The following is a 21171-nucleotide window of genomic DNA, read 5'->3' on the forward strand; positions in this document are numbered from 1 at the left end:
TATCTCCTCTATATCTACTCCCCAGCACCTTAAACCTATGTCCTCTTGTGGCCACCATTTCAGCCCTGGGAAAAAGCCTCTGACTATCTACCCGATCAATACCTCTCATCATCTTATATACCTCTATCAGGTCCCCCCTCATCGTCCGTCACTCCAAGGAGAAAAGGCCGAGTTCCCTCAACCTACTTTCATAAGGCATGCTCCGCATTCCAGGCAGCATCCCAGTAAATCTCCTCTGCACCCTTTCTATAGCTTCCACATCCTTCCTGTGGTGAGGTGACCAGAACTGAGCACAGTACTCCAAGTGGGGTCTGACCAGGGACCTATATAGCTGCAACAATACCTCTCAGCTCCTAAATTCAATTCCCCGATTGATGAAGGACAATACACCATATGCCTTCTTAACCACAGAGTCAACCTGCGCAGCCGCTTTGAGCATCCTATGGACTCAGACCCCACGATCCCTCTGATCTTCCACACTGCCAAGAGTCCTACCATTAATACTATATTCTGCCATCATATTTGACCTACCAAAATGAACCACTTCGCACTTGTCTGGGTTGAACTGCATCTGCCACTTCTCAGCCCAACTTTGCATCCTATCTATGTCCCTCTGTAACCTCTGACAGCCCTCCAAACTATCCACAACGCCCCCAACCTTTGTGTCATCCGCAAACTTACTAACCCACCCCTCCACTTCCTCATCCAGGTCATTTATAAAAATCACAAAGAACAAGGGTCCCAGTACAGATCCCTGAGGTACACCACTGGTCACTGACCTCCATGCAGAATACGACCCTTCAACAACCACTCTTTGCCTTCTGTGGGCCAGCCAGTTCTGGATCCACACTGCAATGCCCCCTTGGATCCCGTGCCTCCTTACTTTCTCAATAAGCCTTGCATGGGGTACCTTATCAAACGCTTTGCTGAAATCCATATACACTACATCTACTGCTCTCCCTTCATCGATGTGTTTAGTCACATCCTCAAAAAATTCAGTCAGGCTCGTAAGGCAGGACCTGCCCTTGACAAAGCCATGCTGACTATTCCTAATCATATTATACCTCTCCAGATGTTCATAAATCCTGCCTCTCAGGATCTTCTCCATTAGCTTACCAACCACTGAGGTGAGACTCACTGGTCTATAATTCCCTGGGCTATCCCTACTCCCTTTCTTGAATAAGGGAACAACATCCACAACCCTCCAATCTTCCAGAACCTCTCCCATCTCCATCGACGATGCAAAGATCATCGTCAGAGGCTCCGCAATCTCTTCCCTCGCTTCCCACAGCAGCCTGGGGTACATCTCATCGGGTCCCAGCGACTTATCCAACTTGATGCTTTCCAAAAGTTTTAGCACCTCCTCTAATATCTACATGCTCAAGCTTTTCAGCCTGCTGCAAGTCCCCACTACAATCCCCCAGATCTTTTTCTGTGGTGAATACTGACGTAAAGTATTCATTAAGTACCTCCGCCATTTCTTCCGGATCCATACACACTTTCCCACTGCTGCACTTGATAGGCCCTATTCTTTCGCATCTTATCCTCTTGCTTTTCACATACTTGTAGAATGTCGTGGGGTTTTCCTTCATCCTGCCTGCCAAGGCCTTCTCATGCCCCCTTCTGGCTCTCCTAATCTCCTCTTAAGCTCCTTCCTATTAGCCTTATACTCTTCCAGATCTCTAACATTACATAGCTCTCGGTACCCTTTGTAAGCTTTTCTCTTCCTTTTGACTAGATTTGTTATAGCCTTTGTACACCACGATTCCTGTATCCTCTCGTGACTCACCTGTCTCATTGGAACATGCCAATGCAAAATTCCACACAAATATCCCCTAAATATTTGCCACACTTCTTCCATACTTTTCCCTGAGAACATCTGTTCCCAATTTAATCTTCCAATTTCTTGCCTGAGAACCTCATAATTCCCTTTACTCCAAGTAAATGCCTTTCTAGTCTGTCTGTTCCTATCTCTCTCCAGTGCTAACATAAAGGAGATAGAATTGTGATCACTATCACCAAAATGTTTACCCACTGAGAGATCTGACACCTGACCAGATTCATTTCCCAATACCAAATCAAGCACAGCCTCTCCTCTTGTAGGCCTATCTACATATTGTGTCAAGAATCCCTCCTGAACACACTTAAGTCCTCCCCATCGAAACCCCTCACTGTCTGGAGATGCCAGTCGATGTTTGCGAAATTAAAATGACCCATCACAGCAACTCCTGTTATTCTCACACCTTTCTAGGATCTGCTTCCCTATCTACTCAATATCCCTGTTACTATTGGGCGGCCTATATAAAAAAAACACCCAGTAAAGTTATTGACCCCTTCCTGTTCCCAACCTCCACCCACAGAGACTCCGTAGACAGTCCCTCCACGAGGTCCACCTTTTCCGCAGCTATGACACTATCTCTGATCAACAGTGCCACTCCCCCACCTCTTTTACCTCCCTCCCTGTCCTTTCTGAAACATCTAAAACCCGGCACTTGAGGCAACCATTCCAGTCCCTGAGCCATCCAAGTCTCTGTAATGGCCACCACATCATATCTCCAAGTGTTGATCCAAGCTCTAAGCTCATCAGCCTTGTTCACAATACTCCTTGCGTTAAAATAGACACATCTCAAACCTGTCTGAGCACATCCCTTCTCTATCACCTGGCTATCATACCTACTACTAGCTTTCTCTATTTGAGAGCCTTCTATTTGAGCTTTCTCTATTGTTGTCAGTCACCACATTTCTACCTTTACTGCTTTGAACAGTCTGAAATGCACATCATTAGGTGATTTAGCCATTCTCAAATATGCTAAAACCCTTGTTACTTCCAGCTTTACTATGCTTATATCATCCAATATTGCATGTTTGTTTTCCATAAATACAACGTCTGCATCACCTGCCACCTCACCATTTTTTTAAATTTTTGCCTCTGTCTAAAGGATTCTAACATAATCACAATTATATTCTTCCTTGTTTGGGGAACCAGATCTGTGTACAGTATTCCAGGTGTGGTCTCATTGGGGCTGCATACAAATTGGAGCAAGTCGTCCCTGATCTTGAGATTTTAACTAAGTTTTTCAATTGAGTCACAAGTTCTAATTTGGCGTCCTCTGCAAAAGTAGAAGTATTTTGTTTTTTTTTTATGTACAGCTGCTTAAAAATAAGATTCGAGGCAAGGAAGGGAAAGCTTTTGCAGGTGAAATTGTTGAGCTTGTTTATCTCATTACCTACTTGTGTTTTCACTTTCAGGCAGCTATGGACCTGCATTCCAAGATCCCTCTGCACAGCAGTGCTCCAAAGGGTCTTGCTATTTACCAGATACTTTCCCCTTACATTTGACCTCCCAAAGTGCTTGACTCACACTTAGAACATTACAACACACTACAAGCCTTTCAGCCCACGATGTTGTGCATACATTTTATCCTGCTCTAATATCTAATCAAACCCTTCCCTCCCACATAGCCCTCCACTTTTCTGGCATTCATGTGCCTATCTGAGAGTCTCTTAAATGTCCTAAATGTATCTGCCTCCACCACCTCTGGCAGAAGTGCGTTCCATGCATCCACCACTCTCTGTGTTAACAAAAACTTGCCTCTGACATCCCCCTTATATCTTCATCCAATCATCTTAAAATTGTGCCCCCTTGTGTTAGCCACTTTTGTCCTGGGAAAACATCTCTGACTGTCCACTTGATTTACACCTCTTATCATCTTGTACATCTCTATCAAGTCACCTCTCATCCTCCTCCTTTCCAAAGAGAAAAGCCTTAGCTCACTCAACCTATCCTCATAAGACATGCTCTCCAATCCAGGCAGCATCCTCATAAATTCCTCTGCATTCTCTCTGAAGCTTCCACATCCTTCCTTTCATGAGGCGACCAGAACTGAACACAATACTCCACGTGTGGTCTCACCAGAGTTTTATAGAGCTGCAACATTACCTTGCGGCTCTTGAACTCAATACCCCAACTAATGAAGGCCAACACACCATGCACGTTAACAACCCTATCAACCTGTGCGGCAACCTTGAGGGATCTATGGATGTGGACCCCAAGATCCCTCTTGTCCTGATTTAAACTCCATCTGCCATTTCTCGCTACATATTTCCAACTGGCCTATATCATGCAGTAATCTTTAACAACCTTCCTCAGTGTCCAGAACTCCACCAGTTTTTGTGTTTTTTTTTGCAGACTTGCTAATCAGCCCACCTACATTTTCATAGCAATGATTCCACTGGTCACAGGTCTCCAGTCAGAGAAATGCCATTCCACCACTACCCTCTGTCTTCTTTGGCCAAGCCCATTTTGAATCCAATCTCCAAGTCACCGTGGACAGTCAGAGATGTTTTCCCAGGACGAAAATGGCTAACACAAGGGGGCACAATTTTAAGATGATTGGATGAAGATATAAGGGGGATGTCAGAGGCAAGTTTTTGTTAACACAGACAGTGGTGGATGCATGGAACACACTTCTGCCAGAGGTGGTGGAGGCAGCTACATTCGGGACATTTAAGATTCATTGTATCTTAATCTTCTGGACTTTGTATCTTCATTTTCTGGATTTGCCTACCGTTAGGGTCCTTGTCAAATGCTTTAAAGTCCATGTAGACAACATCCACTGCTCTACCCTCATCAAATATCTTCTTCACCTCCTTAACAAAAAAAAACTCAATCATGTTCGTAAGGCATGATGTGACCCGCACATGCATTGCTCACTATCCCTAATAAGCGCATGCTTTTCCAAATGTGAGTAATTCCTATCCCTAAGAATCCTCTCCAATAGCTCCCCATCAATGACACAAGGCTCATCAGCCTATAATTTGCTGAAGTTTCCTTATTGCCTTTAAAGAAACAACATGAGCTCGCCAGTCCTCTGGGACCTCGCCTGTAGGTAGAGAGGGTGCAAAGATCTCTGTCAAGGCCCCAGCTATCTCTGCCCTAGCCTCTCAATAACCTGGGATAGATCCCATCAGTCCCTGGGGTCTTACCCACCTTAATGCTCTTCAAAAGAGCCAACATCTTATCTTCCTTGACATCAACATGCCCTGGAATATTTGCATACTCCACACGACTCACTGTCCTCCCATGTCCTTCTCAGTGTATACTGATGCAAAGTACCATTAAGTATCTCACCCATTTTATCTGGTTCCTCTGACTTGTAGTCCTACCCTCTCCCTAGCTACCCTCTTGTTTTTAAATGTATGTACAAAATGATTTGGGATTTTTCTTAATCCTGCACGCCAAGGAGATTTCATGGCCCCTTTTGGCCCTCCTGATTTCCTGTTTGAGTTCTTTTCTGCCTTAATTATTATATGTTGCCATCCGCCATCAACCCATTTAATAAAATTCTCTAGTCTGAGACACCAGTTTGCAAATCTCATTTGTAGTTTTCTTTGTTCAGGCTTAAAATTTTTTATTCTATTACTTCACACTCTTCCTAAAGAAAAATTCTAACATGTTAGGGTTGTTGTTTCTTAAAGGACCATGCATAACATAATTGTTAATGATTCCTTTCTTGTTGCACAATCCCCACTCGAAGTTGGCCTGTTCATTGGTTCCTCTGTGTATTGGTTTAATGAAAGCCATTGTGTCTGTTCTCCAGAAATCTCTTCTCTACAATATTATTGCAAATATGGTTTGACCAATCTATAGCTAGATAAAAGTAACCAATGATGAAAATAGTACCCTTCTTGCCATGTGTCCCTAATTCCTGTTTGTTTATATTCCCAAGTGTCAGACACCTTCTTCACCATCCTGTCCACCTGTGTCACTACTTTCAAGGAACTATGTACTTGTACCCCTAGATCTCTCAGTTCTACACTTCCCAGGGCCCTGTCCTGTAATGTGTTTGCCCTGCCATGGTTTCACTTCCTTTATCCAAGTTGAATTCCACTTGCCATTTCTTTGCCCACTTTCCCAGATGATGTAGATCCTGTTGTAATCTTAGACAATTTTCTTCACTGTACACCACATCACCAATTTTGGTGTCCATAGAAAACTACAGCACAGAAGACAGGCCATTCGGCCCTTCTAGTCTGTGCCGAAACATTATTCTGCTAGTCCCATTTACCTGTCCCCAGCTCATACCCCTCCAGACCTCTCTCGTCCATGTATCTATCCAATTTACTCTTAAAAGTTAAGAGCGAGCCCGCATTTACCACATCAGGTGGCAGCACATTCCACACTCCCACCACTCTTTGAGTGAAGAAGTTCCCTCTAATGCTCCCCCTAAACCTTTCCCCTTTCACCCTAAAGCCATGTCCTCTCGTACTTATCTCTCCTAATCTAGGTGGAAAGAGCCTACTTGCATTAACCCTGTCTATGCCCCTCATCATTTTATAAACCTCTATCATATCTCCCCTCATTCTTCTCCGTTCCAAGGAATAAAGTCCTAACATGTTCAATCTTTCCTTATAACTCAACTCCTGAAGACCCGGCAACATTCTTGTAAATCTCCTCTGCACTCTTTCAATCTTACTGACATCCTTCCTGTAGTTCGGCGACCAGAACTGCACACAATATTCTAAATTTGGTCTCACCAATGACTTATACAACCTCACCAAAACATTCCAACTCCTATACTCAATACTTTGATTTAAGAATGCCAGGATGCCAAAAGCCTTTTTTACAACCCTGTCTACCTGTGATTCTACTTTCAAGGAATTATGGAAATGAACTCCCAGATCCCTTTGTTCCTCTGCACTCCTCACTGCCCTACCATTTACTGTGTATGTCCTCCCTTGATTTGTCCTTCCAAAATGCAACACCTCACACTTGTCTGCATTAAATTCCATCTGTCATTTTCTGGACCATTTTTCCATTTGGTCCAGATCCCTCTGCAAGCTTTGAAAGCCTTCCTCACTGTCCACTACACCTCCAATCGTAGTGTCATCTGCAAACTTTCTAATCATGCCACCTACATTCTCAACTGAATCATTAATATGTATGACAAACAACAGGAGACCCAACACCAATCCTATGGCACACCACTGGTCACAGGCCTCCAATCTGAAAGACAACCCTCTCCTACCACTCTGTCTCCTTCCACCAAGCCAATTTTGTGTCCAGTCCACTAACTCATCCTCGATCCCATGTGATCTCACATTCCGGAACAGCCTCTCATATGGGTCTTTGTCAAAGGCCTTGCTAAAGTCCACATAGACGATGTCTACTTCCCTGCCCTCATCAATCCTCTTGGGCACTTCTTTTTTGATTCAATTAAAATTGTGAGACACAATTTCCCACATACAAAGCCACACTGACTATCCTTATCCCAAATGCAGGTTGCTCTTGTCTCTTAGAATTGCCCCCCCCCCCCCCCCCCCCCCCCAGTAACTTCCTACCAACAATGTGAAGCTCAGCAGCCTATAGTTCCCTGGCTTTTTCTTCTACCCCTTCTTAAATAAAGGCACAAGATTAGCCACCCTTCAGTTGTCTGGTATCTCACCTGTGGCTCAGGGCAATAAAATAAAACAGGGCCCAAGCAATTTCTTCCCTGGCTTCCCACGACATCTTGGGATATACTTGGTCAGGCCCCAGGGATTTATCCACCATTATGGACTTTGAGACCACCAACACCTCTTGTAATGTTGATATGTTTCAGGACATCATTGTTCTCTTTCCTGAATTCCTTAGCTTCTGTGACCTTCTCCACAGTAAATACAGATGAGAAGTATCTATTTAAGATCTTGCACGTCTTCCGTGGCTCCACACAAGCAACCACAGTGATCCTTAAGGAGACCTATTCTCTCCCTGCTTATCCTTTTGCTCAATACACTTGTAGAATCTTATAGGATTCTCTTTTACCATATCTGCCAAGGGTATTGAATATCCTCTTTTTGCCTTCCTAATTTCCTTCTTAAATGTACTCCTACATCCCTTGCACTCAAAGCATTTGCTTGATTCCAGCTGCCTATACCTGACATATGCCACCTCCTTTATCCTTTCCCATCAACCAGGGTCACCTTATCCAGCCAGCCTTGTCCTTCACTCTCAGAAGAACATGTTGGCCCTGAACTCTCCCTGTCGCACCTTTAAAAGCCTTGTGCTCCTCTTGTCGTCCTCGATGAAAGGGATTGCTGGTTTGGGAGGTGCTGAATCAAAATCCGATTTATTATCACTGACTTGTATGACGTGAAATTTGTTGTTTTGTGTTTGCAGTACAGTGCAAAGACACAGAATTACTATAAATTACAAAAATAAATAGTGCGGGGGAGAAAGGAATAACAAGGTACTGTTCATGGACTATTCAAATCAGATGACGAAGGGGAAGAGGGTGGGGAGGGTTGTGCCCGTGATGAAGCTGGCTGAGTCTTCTACCCTCTGCAGCCTCTTGTGATCCTGTGCATTGGAGCCTCCATATGAGGCTGTGATGCAACCTTTGATGCTAGAGTAACCTGGGCAAGTAATTACTTTGCAATTTGAAGTCAGTCCACTGTGAAGCCATGATGTTGATGAATGGAATGAATTTCTCAGATGATGAATGGGGAGGCAGTCAAGTGGACTGCTTCATGCTGGGTGGTGTCAAGCTTCTTGTGTTGGACCTGCACTCATCCAGACAAGTAGTAAGTATTCTATCAATCTCCTGAATAGTGCCTTGTAAATAATGGAGATGGAGTGTCAGAAGGTGAGTCACTTGCCACAGGATACCTGTCTGACCTGCTCTTGTAACAATAGTATTTATAGAGGTAGATCAGTGAATTTCCAGTCAGTAATGATCCTCAGGACATTGATAGCTGGGCACTTGTTGATGTCAATGCTATTTTATGTCAAGGGTAGATGGTTAATCGCTCTCTGTTGGAAATGGGCATTCCTTGGCACTTTTCTGACATAAGTATCTTGCCACTTATCACTCATACCTCAACATTTTAGGTCTTTTTACATATTAACATGAACTGTTTATTAGTTAAGGACTTGCAATGGAATTGAACATTTTGGAATTGAACATTGTTCCAGCGACAGCCAACATCCTCAATTCTGACTTTTTAATGGAAGAAAGGCCATTGGTGAAGTAAATGAAGATTGTTGGGCCCAGGATACTGCCCTGAGGAGCTCTGGCAGTGATGTCCTGGAGCTGGGATGATTGACCATCAGCAACCACAACAATCTTACTTTTAGTGAGATACAATTGCAAGGATTAGAGTATTTGCCCTTCTTGATGCTCTTTGACTTCCAGTTTGACCAGGACACCTTGATGCATAGTTGGCCAAGTGATGGCTTGATGTCAAGGTTATTCGCGTCCTTGTCTCTGGAATGCATTGCTTCTAGTCCATGATTGGACCAAGGCTGTGATTAGGCTTGGAGCTGAGTGATCTGGTTATTGGTAAGTTAGCGCCAGTGAACAACACTATCAACAACACATTTGCTGATGATTCCATCACTTTGCTGATGATTAGAGTAAACTGATTAAGTAGTGGATTAGATTTGTCCTGCTTAATGTGGACACTACACGCCTGGGCAATTTTCCACTTGGTCTCTGTTATAACTGTACTGGAACAGCTTGCCCGGAGTTGCAGGTAGTCCTAGAGCACAGATCTCATTACTAAGGCTGTGATGTTGTCTTATCCCTCAGCTTTTTAATGAATCCAGTGCTCAGCCATTTTGTGATGTCATGTGCCACTTAATGATGGAGATGTCAGGTGGAAGTCAAGGTGGATCATGTGCTTGGCTGAACACTGTTGTGAATGCTTCAGCCTTGGACCATAGAAATCATAGAAGTGTACAGCACAGAAATGGGCCCTTTTGGCCAACCTTACCCATGCCAGCCATGATGCCCATCTTTGTTAATTCCATTTGCCTGCATTAGGCCCATATCCCTCTGTGCCTTTCCTATCCAAGTACCTGTCCAAATGCCTTTTAATCATTGTAATTTTATCTACCTCCACTACCTTCTCGTCAGCTTGTTCCGGCTATTCAACACCCTCTGTATGGAAAAACTTGCCCCTCAGATCTCCTTTAAATTTCTCCCCTCTCACTTTAAACTTGTGCCCCCTAGTTCTATATTCCTCTGCCCTGCGAAAAAGATTCTGACCAGCTATCCTTCTTATATCTCTGATAATTTTATGAAGCTCTGTCATCCCTCAGCCTCCTACATTCCAATGAGAATAAACCCAGCCTATCTAATCTCCCCTTATAACTACCTCTAATCAAAGTATGTTCTGCATTCTCTCTGTTGCTGCCACATCCTTCCTGTAGTGTGTTTTTTATAACTGCAACATGACAACTCTTGCATTCAGTACCTTGGACTGTGAGGGCAAGCTTACCAAATGCCTTTTTTACCTATCCAGCTGTTTCACTACTTTTAGAGAGTTATGGACTTTCATCTAAGGTCTCTGTACATAAATTCTTCTAAGGTCCCTGCCATTACTCTATATGACTTTACGGAATTTGATCTTCCAAATTCCATTACCTTGCACTTGTCTGGATTAAATTCCATCTGCCATCAGTCCATTAATTTACCAGGTAATCTATGTCCCACTGTATTCTTGAACAACTACTTTTGCTGTCTTAACTCCACCAACTTTTGTGTTGTCTGCATATTTTCTAATCATATCCCCTACTTCTCATCCAAGGCATTTATATATAGCAAACAACAAAGGTTCCAACTCTAGTCCCTGTGGTGCACCACTTGCTTCAGACTTTGAGTAGGAAAAACACCCATCCACCACTACCCTCTGCCTCCCATCAGCCAACCAATTTTGGATCTGGTTTGCCAACATACCTCAGAGCCCTTTTGCCTCAACCTTTTGAACCAGCTGACCATAGAACCATACAGCACAAAACAGGCCCTTCGGCCCACCATGTTGTGCCATCCATCAAACCACCCTCACACTATCTAACCCTTTCCTCCCACATATCCCTCTATCTCACATTCCTCCATGTGCCTGTCCAACAAACTCTTGAACCTGTCCAAAGTATCTGCCTCCACCACCACCCCAGGCAGTGCATTCCATGTACCAACAACTCTCTGGGTGAAAAACCTCCCCCTGACATCTCCCCTGAACCTCCCACCCATAACCTTAAAGCCATGCCCTCTCGTCTTGAGCATTGGTGCCTCGGGAAGGAGGCCCTGGCTGTCTATCTATTCCTCTCAATATTTTATATACCTCTATCATGTCTCCTCTCATCCTCCTCCTTTCCGGTGAATAAAGCCCTAGCACCTTAAGCCTCTCCTCATATTCCATACGCTCTAATCCAGGCAGCATCCTGGTAAATCTCCTCTGCACCCTCTCCAATGCCTCCACATCCTTCCTATAATGCAGCGACCAGAACTGAACACAGTACTCTAAGTGTGGTCCAACTAGAATTTTGTAAAGCTGCATCATCACTTTGCGGCTCTTAAACTCAATCCCGCGATTTATGAAAGCCAACATCCCATTGGCCTTCTTAACTGCTCTATCCACCTGTGAGGCAACTTTCAGTGAACTGTGAATATGAACCCCCAGATCCCTCTGCTCCTCTACACTGCCAAGTACCTTGCCATTTACCCTGTACTCTGCCCTGGAGTTTGTCCTTCCAAAGTGTGCCACCTCACACTTCTCCGGATTGAACTCCATCTGCCACTTGTCAGCCCAGCTCTGCATCCTATCAATATCCCTCTGTAAGCTCCGACAAGCCTCCACACTATCCACAACACCGCCGATCTTAGTGTCATCCGCAAACTTACTAACCCAGCCTTCCACCCCTCATCTAAGTCGTCTATAAATATCACAAAAAGTAGAGGTCCCAGAACCGATCCCTGCGGGACACCACTAGTCACTGCCCTCCAATCCGAGGGCACTCCTTCCACCACAACCCTCTGCTTTCTACATGCAAGCCAATTCCTAATCCACACAGCCAAGCTTCCCTGGATCCCTTGGCCTCTGACCTCCTGAAGAAGCCTATCATGAGGAACCTTATCAAACGCCTTACTAAAATCCATATAGACCACATCCACCGCACTACCCTCATCAATCTTCCTCGTCACCTCCTCAAAGAACTCTATCAGGCTTGTGAGGCAAGATCTTCCCTTCACAAAGCCATGTGAGGACTTGGCAAAAGCCCTATGAAGTCAGGTGTGGGCTATTCCATCTTGTTGGTTGTTTAAATACACCCCACGAGACTTTGTGGGATTTGCTTTAAAACCAGTATTTCATTGTTTCCATCTCTCTAAATTGTCAGTGCAAACAAATCATGGTCCTCTGAGGGTTTATTGACCAATGGATTATGTATTAATTTGCAAAGAAAAAACTATAAATAAGGATAGAGCATTTGGACAATTTCCTTTGCTTGCAATTGGGAACTGCATGTCATTCACCAGCTGTAGCGTATACACCTCTGATTTCAGCATTCTATTCAAATCAATGTTTCAGTAATTGCATTGCTTACAAATTCTCAAGCTTTGTTTTTCATGCAAAGAAATGGTATATCATGAGTAATATGCTAATATATTTGTGTTTTTAACAGAGTACACAATATTATGACAAGAGGTGGTCCTGTGAGCTTTTTATCTTAGTTTGGGTCAGCACATGTGTAATACTAACAAGGCATCTCTTACCACCACGTTATTGTGACCTGCTACACAAAGCAGCAGCACATCTGGGTTGTTGGCAGAAAGTAGATCCTACCCTCTGTTCCAATGTGCTTCAGCATCCGTAAGTAACCTTTAAAATCTCCAGTGCTACATTTCTTGGTTTTAGGAAGTTATCTTTTTGGAGGAATATTAACTAGGGCCATGCCTTTTTGCATTTTATTCAGATTTGATATGTTAATCTGAATATGCAGTTTCATGTTAAGACCATGACCATGAATACAGTCTAATTTAAACAAGAATTGAAAATCTTATGTCCTAACAAAGTGACAAATTATTCCAATAATGAAGAATAAAAAGTGCTTATTACTTTTTTTTTTAATGTTCTATTAAATGAGGACCAGTTCAGCAAAGAAACAAGAAATTTGGAGGAAGACATTTTTGAATTAAGATAATCTTGAAGTTAAGAAATTGAAGCTTTTGTACAGAGTCATTCTAATGATAATGCGCTTGGAGTATTGTGTGCAATTCTGGTCACCCATTACAGGAAGGATGTGGAAGCTTTGGAAAGGGTGCAGAAGAGGTTTACCAAGATGCTGCCTGGATAAGAGGGTATGAGCTATAAGGAGTGATTGGACAAATTTGGATTGTTTTCTTTGGAGCGTTGGAGGTTGAGGGGTGACTTGATAGAAATATATAAAATTATGAGAAGCATAGATAGGTTAGAAGGAATCTTTTTCCCAGGGTAGAAATGTAAAATACGAGAGGACATGTGTTTAAAGTGAGGGGGGATAGTTTAAAGGAGATGTGCGGGGCAAGTTATTTTACACAGCGAGTGGTAGGTGCCTGGAATGGACTGCCTGGGTAGTGGTGGAAGCATATATGATAGTGGTGTTTAAGAGGCTGTTAGATAGACACATGAATATGCAGGGAATGGAGGGATATGGATCATGTACAGGCAGAAGAGATTTGGTTTAATCCTGACATCATATTCAGCGCAGACATTGTGAGCCAAAGGACTTGTTCCTGTGCTGTACTGTTTTATGTTCTATAATGGAATAGATTACTAATGAAGACCTAATTTCAGAATGATCACTGAAATGGAAGGTGGTTATTTTTGACTTTGAAGAACTATTTTAAGGACCACCCATTGCATTGTTTTTATTTTTTTCTAGCTGGTCAGAAGAGTATATGTGGCCACAGGGAGTGTTAGTAAAACATAATAAGAATGTATACAAAGCCATGGGAAATTACAATGTGGCAATCCCTTCAGATGTTTCACACTTCAGGTTTTATGTAAGTATGAATTAACATTTCAGGAGAATTTTCAGTTTTATCATTGTAAAAACTATCTTTGTAATCATTTGATTTTAAGAATTCTTGATATTGGATTTACTTTAAATGTGGAATGTTATTGACTAGAATTCGAAGCTACTAAATCTAACTCTGTTGGTGAGCAACATTTAGTTAAATTACCATTTATTTGCATCCATTTACTTAAGAATTTGTTCATGTTTGTAATTACATTATCTCAAAGTCATGGTCATCTAAAATGTGACTTGTGCCCTGTTTGGTAATTAGTCACTTCTATGAATTGTGGCTGGCAACTGTCAATGTGGAAGGTCAGTATAACGATAATTCCAAACACCTTGATTATAACTCGGTGTTTATTACCCAAATTCATATTTTTCTGGATCATGCTGAATTTTACTAATTGTAACTGGTGACGTTTAGTAATTGAAAATCAAGCAAATCTTGGACTTCTGTGCATGTAATTGGTTTATTATTGTCACATGTACCGAGATACAGTGTAAAGCTTTGCTTTGGATGCCATCCAGACAGATCATTCCAAACATAACTACATCAAGGTAGTATAAAGGGAAAAGCAATAAGAGAATGCAAAATATAGTGTTACAGTTACAGAGAAAGTACATTGCAGGTCAACAAATAAGGTGCAAGGGCCATGGCGAGACAGATTAAAAGATCATCTTTATTGTACAAGAGGTCTGTTCAAGACTCTTATAACAGCAGGATAGAAGCTATCCTTGAGCCTGGTAGTACATATTTTCAAGCGTTTGTATCTTCTGCCCGATGGAAGGGGGGAAAAGGGAGAATGACTGAGGTGAGAGGGGTCTTTGATTATGTTGGCTGCTTTCCCAAAGCAGTGGGAAATGTAGACAGAGTCAATGGAGGAGAGGCTGGTTTTCATGAGACTGGGCTGTGTTCACAACTCTGCAATTTCTTGAGGTCTTGGGCAGAGCAGTTGCCATACCAAGCTGCGATGCATCTGGATAGAATGCTGTCTATGGTGCATCTATAAATATTGGTGAGGATCATTGGCGACATGCTGAATTTCCTTAGCCTTCTGAGGAAGTAGAGATACTGGTGTACTTTCTTGGCTATAGCGTCTACATGGTTGGACCAGAACAAGCTGATATTACAAGTGATATTTATACCTCGGAACTTGAAGCTCTCAACCATCTCCAGCTCTGCACCATTGATACAGATGGGGGATGTACTCCGCCTCACTTCCTGAAGTCAATGACCAGTTCCTTTGTTTTGCCTACATTGAGAAAAGTCTTGCTGTGTTTACACAATGCCAGTAGGCTCTCTATCTCTTTCCTGTACTCCATCTTGTTTGAGATCTGGCCCACTGTGGTGGTGTTATCTGTGGACTTGTAGATGGAGTTAGAGCAGAGCCTAGTCACACAGTCATCTATGTATAGGGAGTAAAGTAAGGGGCTAAGGACGCAGCCTCGCGGGGCACCAGTGTTGAGAATAATCATGGCGGAGTTGCTGCCACTCCTTACTGATCGTGGTCTGTTGGTCAGGAAGTCAAGGATCCAGTTGCAGAGAGAGGTGCTGAGTCCTAGGTGTAGGAGTTTGGAGATGAGTGTGTTCAACTTGAAACAGTGCCTTCCAGTTCTAGTCTTCCCCGCCCTGGGAAAAAGACTGTCTATCTATGCCCCTCAATTTTTTAAACCTCAGTAAGGTCACCCATCAGTGTCCTTCAGTCCCAGTGAGAATAAGCCCAACCTATTCAATCTCTCCTTATAACTACAGCCCTCCATTCCGGGCGACATAGTGCTGCAACCCTACTGCACTCCTTTTATTGCAACCACATCCTTCCTATGGTGTGGCAACCAGACTCCAAATGCAGTCTAACCAATGTTTTGTGCAGCTGCAATATAACGTCCCAACTCTTGCGTTCAGTGAAGACGCAAGAGACTGCAGATGCTGGAATCTGGAGCAACAAACTATCTGCTGGAGGAACTCAGCGGGTCGAGCAGCATCTGTGGGGCGGGGGGGGGGGGTGTGTGCAGGAATTGTAGGCATTTCGTGTTGGAATTGTTTAAAGTCCTCCTTCTCAACAGATATGGTTATACTTCTATTTCAAGTTGTGTTTCCAATTGCTTCTGTATCATTTTCTTCCAAAAACTTTTTTTTAAAATAGTAATTAGTACCTAGACAACTTTGGTCCGCATTCCATTCTGTGCAATTTAAAACACATTTGTCATCTTTTCATTCCAGTTCTGATGAAGGCTTCTTGCACTGAAACATTGACTCTCTTTCTCTCCCCACTGATGCTGCTTGACCAGTGGGGCACTCCCAGCATTCTGCTTCGTATTAAAATAAGTGACAGCTTTCTTAGCCAGTAAACCTACAATCAGCTTTGTCAGCTGCTCGGTTGCTTCAAAAGAGACAGGAACAAAAAAACAAGCTGCTAGAGGAACCCAGCGGGTCAGGCAGCATCTATGGAGACACAGTGATAGTTGACATTTTATGGCAAGACCTTGCATCAGGACAAAGTATAAAAGGGAGAAAGCCAGTCTAAAGAGGTAAGGAGGGGGGGGTGAGGCAAGAGCTGACAAGCAATAGATGGATCCAGGTGAGGAGGGGTTGATAGGCAGATAGAGACATCTGGGTGAGAGAGGAGCTGGGGTAGCAACGGGAGGCTGGGAGATGATTAATGGAGACCACAAAGGGCTGCAAATTATGGAATCTGATAAGAAATAAATGTTAATGGGACCAGAAAAGGGAGGGAAGCTGGGCAAAATGGGACCAATGTGGGGGAGGGGAGGAGGTAGGGGACTGAGTGCGTAGAGTGTATGGGTGATAGGCAGATTGAACCAGGTGGGAGAGGGGAAAGAAATGGGATAGAAATGACAAAATGATGTGCTGGATGCTGAGGCTGGTGGCGTGAAAGGGAATTCTGCATCTGCTCTGTTTGCGGCGAGGTGGGATGAGAGCAGAGGTGTGGGAAATGGAGGATGCAGGCGAGGGTTCCATCAACCACCATAGAGGGAAAGCCATCTTTCCTGAACAAAAGAGGATATTTCAGATGTCCTGGAGTGGAAACCCTCACCTTGAGAACAGATGCATCAAAGGTGGAGAAACAGAGAAAGGGACAGTGTCCATACAAGAGACCGGATGAGAGGAGGAGTAGTCTGGGCAGCTGTCGGAATCAGTGGGTTTGTGGTAATTGTCAGTGGACAGCTTTGTCTCCTGAGACTGAGACAGATCCAGAAAGGGGAGAGAGGTGTCAGCAATAGTCCAAGTGAAATTGAGGGTGAGGTGGAAGTCAGTAGCAAAGTTGATAGAATTGACAAGATCTGCATGGGTGCAGGAGGCAGCACCAACACAGCCGTTGGTAGTGTGCCTGAGTAGATTTGGAACAAGGACCACTCCATGCAGTTAACAAAAAGGCAAGCATAATAAACACAGGCCATGTGAGTGCCCATGGCTACACCTTTGAGATGTAAAAAGTGAGAGGAATCAAAAGGAAAGTTGTTCATGGTGAGGACAAGCTCAGCAAGGAGGAAGAGAGTGTTAGTCAAGGGGAACTGGTTGAATCTATGTTCCAGAAAGAAACAGGGGCCTAAGGCCTTCCTGATGGGGAATGGAAGTGTATAGGGACTGGATGTCCATGGTAAAGATGAAGCAGTTTAAGAAGGGCAATATTGACAACCCAGGAAATTTTTGGCCAGTCAGCCTTCCACCAGTGTCAAAGAGGTAGGGAAATTATTGGACAAGGTTCTTGGGGATAGAACCTACTTGCATCTGAGAGAGCATAGACTTGCTAGGGATAGTCAGCATGGCTTTGTGCAAGGTGATAAAGCAGGTGTATGGCATACTTGCCTTTATCAGTCAGGGTGTTGAGTATAAAAATAGGGATATCATATTGCAGCTGCATAAAACTTCAGGTGGTGATTGGAGTACTGTGGGCAGTTTTGGTCAGAACATTATAGGAAGGACGTGGAGGCTTGAGGAGGGTGCAGAAGAGGTTCTCCAGGATGTTGCATGGATTAGAGAGCATTAGCTATACGGAGTGGTTGGGCAAACTTGAATTGTTTTCTGGAGTGTCGGAGGCTGAGGGGTGACCTGATAGAAATGTATAAAATTATGAGAGGTATATATAGGGTAGATAGAGTCTTTTTCCCAGGTGGAAATGTCAAATACTAGAGGCAATGGTTACACAGAGTTTGGTAGGTGCATGGAATGCACTGCCAGGAGAAGTGGTGGAAGCAGATACGATAGTAATATTTTTTATAGTGTCATTTGGACAGGAAGGGAATGGAGTGATATGGACAATGTGCAGGTAGATGGGATTGGTTTGGATTGGCATGGTCAGCACAGACATTATGGCCTGAAGTGTCTTTTCCTGTGCTGTACTGTTATGTTCTATTAAACCCTCCACATCTAACCGAGTGATAGAACACAGAAAAGTGCCATTTGATCCACCATATCCACGCTGACTGGTGGGCATCCATCACTTCTAGCACTTGGCCCGTATGGCATTCAGTTGCTTGTCTGGACACTTCTAACATAATGTCAGTGACTCTGCTTTCATCATTTTTTCAGTGTGTTGCCAGTCCCTCTCGGATCCCCTCAAAATCTCCTCTTGCCCCTTACTCTAAACCTATATCCTCCAGTTTTATTTATCTGTGATGTGGGGTAAAATTTCCTGCAGTCCACCCTGTCTATACCCCTCATCATTTTATGTAACTCGATCATCTCCCCTCTTAACCTCCTCCACTCCAGGGAAAGCTGACCCAGGCTCTCCAATCTCTCCTCATAACCTCAAACACTCCATCCCAGGTAATACCGTCTCCTCTGCACCCTCTCCAGCACTATCACATCTTTCCAATAGTGTGATGATCAGAACAGCACACAGTTCTCAAGCTGGAGGCATGGGTGGTCATCTGGTGATTATCATGCAATCTTAAAAGGGTGAATATGTTTCAGTCCCTTTTTTTGAACTGTCAAGGCCAAAGTTAATGTCAAAATTGATTTTTTGAGACACAAGAGACTGCAGGTGCTTGAATCTGGAGCAAAAAGCAAACTGCTGGAGAAACTCAGTAGGTGAAGCAGCATCAGTGGAGGCAAAGGAATAGTCAGCATTTCTGATTGGGCCTTGACCTGAAACGTCAACTACCCATTTGATTCCACAGATGCTACTTGACCCACAGTTCCTTCAGCGGTTTGCTTTGATTTTATTTTTGAGTTTCCTTATCATACAATATTTCTGATTATTTTTCTTTGGTTATGTTTCATGCTGCAAGTTTAGACCATAAGATATAGGAGCAGAATTAGGCCATTGGGCCCATTGAATCTGCTCTGCCATTCAATGATGGATGATTTTTTTTTCCAACCCTATTCAACTGCCTTCTCCCCTTAATGCCCTAACCAATCAAGAACCTATTAAATCTCTTCCTTAATACAACCAATGACTTGGCCTGCACAGCCTTCTGTGGCAATACATTCCACAGATTCACCACCCTCTGGCTGAAGAAATTTCTTCTCAGTTTTAAAGAGAGGTCACTTTATTCTGAGGCTGTGTTCTTGGATCCTGGACTCTCCTACTAATGGAAATCTCCTCTCCAAGTTCACTCTATTCAGGCCTTTCAGTATCCAGTAGACTTCAATGAGGTCCTTCCCTCGTCCTTCTGAACTCCATTGAGTACAGGCCCAAAGACATCAAACACTCCTTGCATGTTAAGTATTTCATTCCTGGGATCATTCTTGTAAACCTCCTGAATTCTCTCCAGGACCAGCATACCTTTCCTTAGACATGGGGCCCAAAATTGTTTACAATATTCCAAAGGCAGTCTGATGAACACCTTATAAAGCCTCAGCAGTACATCCTTGTTTTGTGTTCTTGTCCTCTCAAAATGAATGCTAACATTGCATTTGCCTTCCTTAATCCAGACTCAACCTGCAAGTTAACCTTAAGGAATCCTGAAGTAGGACTCCCAAGTCCCTTTGCACCTCTGATTCCTGAATTCTCTCCCCATTTAGAAAATCATCTACACCTTTATTCTTCCTACCAAAATGCATAATCCCACACTTCCATATGCTGTATTCCATCTGCCATTTCTTTGCCCACTCTCCCAATTTGACCAAGTCCTTCTGCAGACTCCCTGCATCCACAACACAACCTGTTCCTCCATCCAACTAGGTATTGTCTGCAAACTTGACTACAATGCCATCAGTTCCTTCATGCAGATCATTAATGTATAAAGAAAAAGTTGCAGACCCAACCCTGAACCCTGCAGAACTCCACAAGTCACCGACATCCATCCTGAAAAAGGACCCTTTTATCCCCACTCTCTGACTTCTGCCAGTCAGCCAATCTTCAATCCATGCTGGTTCCTTGCCTCTCACACCATGGACTCTTATCTTCTTTAGCCACCTCATTTGGCACCTTGTCAGAGGCCTTCTGAAAATCCAAATAAATAATATCAACCAACTCTCCTTTGTCTAACCTCAAAGAATTCTAACAGATTTATCAGGCAAGATCGCCTCTTAACAAAACTGTGCTGACTTCACCCTATTTTATCATGTACTTCCAAATATTCTGAAATTTCATCCTTACTAATGGACCCTAAATGATTGCTACTAAATGATAACTTCATTCTGAGATAAAACATGTAGCAAGACTGAAGTTTATTGTACATCTGTCTTTTTTGTAAAAGTTTTGGTGTGTTTTATCTCTCTGCAGTTTTTCTTCAATAAACCATTGAGGATCCTGAATATTCTTATCATTATAGAAGGACTCGTCATCCTCTATCAATTGTACTCGTTAATATGTTCTGAAAAGTGGCATCAAACAATATCTCTTGCGTTGATCCTCTTCAGTAATTATTATGCCTTCTTTAAGCTACTCAGAGACAGAATAGTCCTGGGCAAAGCATATTCATATTCTGCAAGTGGAAATTCAGAGAGTAAAGTGAACTAGATATTCTGCCATGTATCCCACAGCATCTGTTAAAATGATCAAGCTTTGTATTTTTTTGTTACAGTTGTTTTCATGTAACTTGCATTAAAATATTTTTATATGTCAAATAATCATTATTCTTTGTTCCTCATTTTTGATGGCTTTCTTAAAAAAAAGATAATCAGGCTTACTTGCTGTGCTATTCACTAAGATTCCAGCATTGACCTTGGTAAATGAAAATCAAAAAAACTGCAGATGTTGGAAAACCTGAAGTAAACACAGAAAATGCCAGAAACACTCAGGTCAGGTAGCATGGTGAAGAGAGAGAGTATTTTGAGTCTTTCTCTTTCCACAATGCCGCCTGACCTCCTGAGTGTTTCAAACATTTCAGTTACTTTCAACCTAGTTATAGTTACTCCAACACAGATGACCTTGCAAATTCCACAG

At 43.1% G+C, this 21171-nt stretch overlaps 1 protein-coding gene across 5 annotated transcripts in view; it reads left to right on the forward strand.

Moving 5' to 3' along the window:
* tmem39b (transmembrane protein 39B) overlaps positions 1-20849 on the forward strand; it is a 99740-nt gene extending 78891 nt beyond the window's left edge. For all 5 annotated transcript variants that reach the window (XM_052036645.1, XM_052036650.1, XM_052036647.1 and 2 more), the window contains 3 exons: positions 12443-12630; positions 13682-13802; positions 20509-20849. In XM_052036645.1, coding sequence (XP_051892605.1) covers positions 12443-12630; positions 13682-13802; positions 20509-20745 — 546 coding nt within the window. In that variant the 3' untranslated portion in view covers positions 20746-20849. The remainder of the gene's footprint in view (positions 1-12442; positions 12631-13681; positions 13803-20508) is intronic.
* Positions 20850-21171: the final 322 nt, after the last annotated feature.

Source organism: Pristis pectinata, chromosome 22 (genome assembly GCF_009764475.1).
Source record: "Pristis pectinata isolate sPriPec2 chromosome 22, sPriPec2.1.pri, whole genome shotgun sequence".
NCBI classification, from domain to species: Eukaryota; Metazoa; Chordata; class Chondrichthyes; order Rhinopristiformes; family Pristidae; genus Pristis; species Pristis pectinata.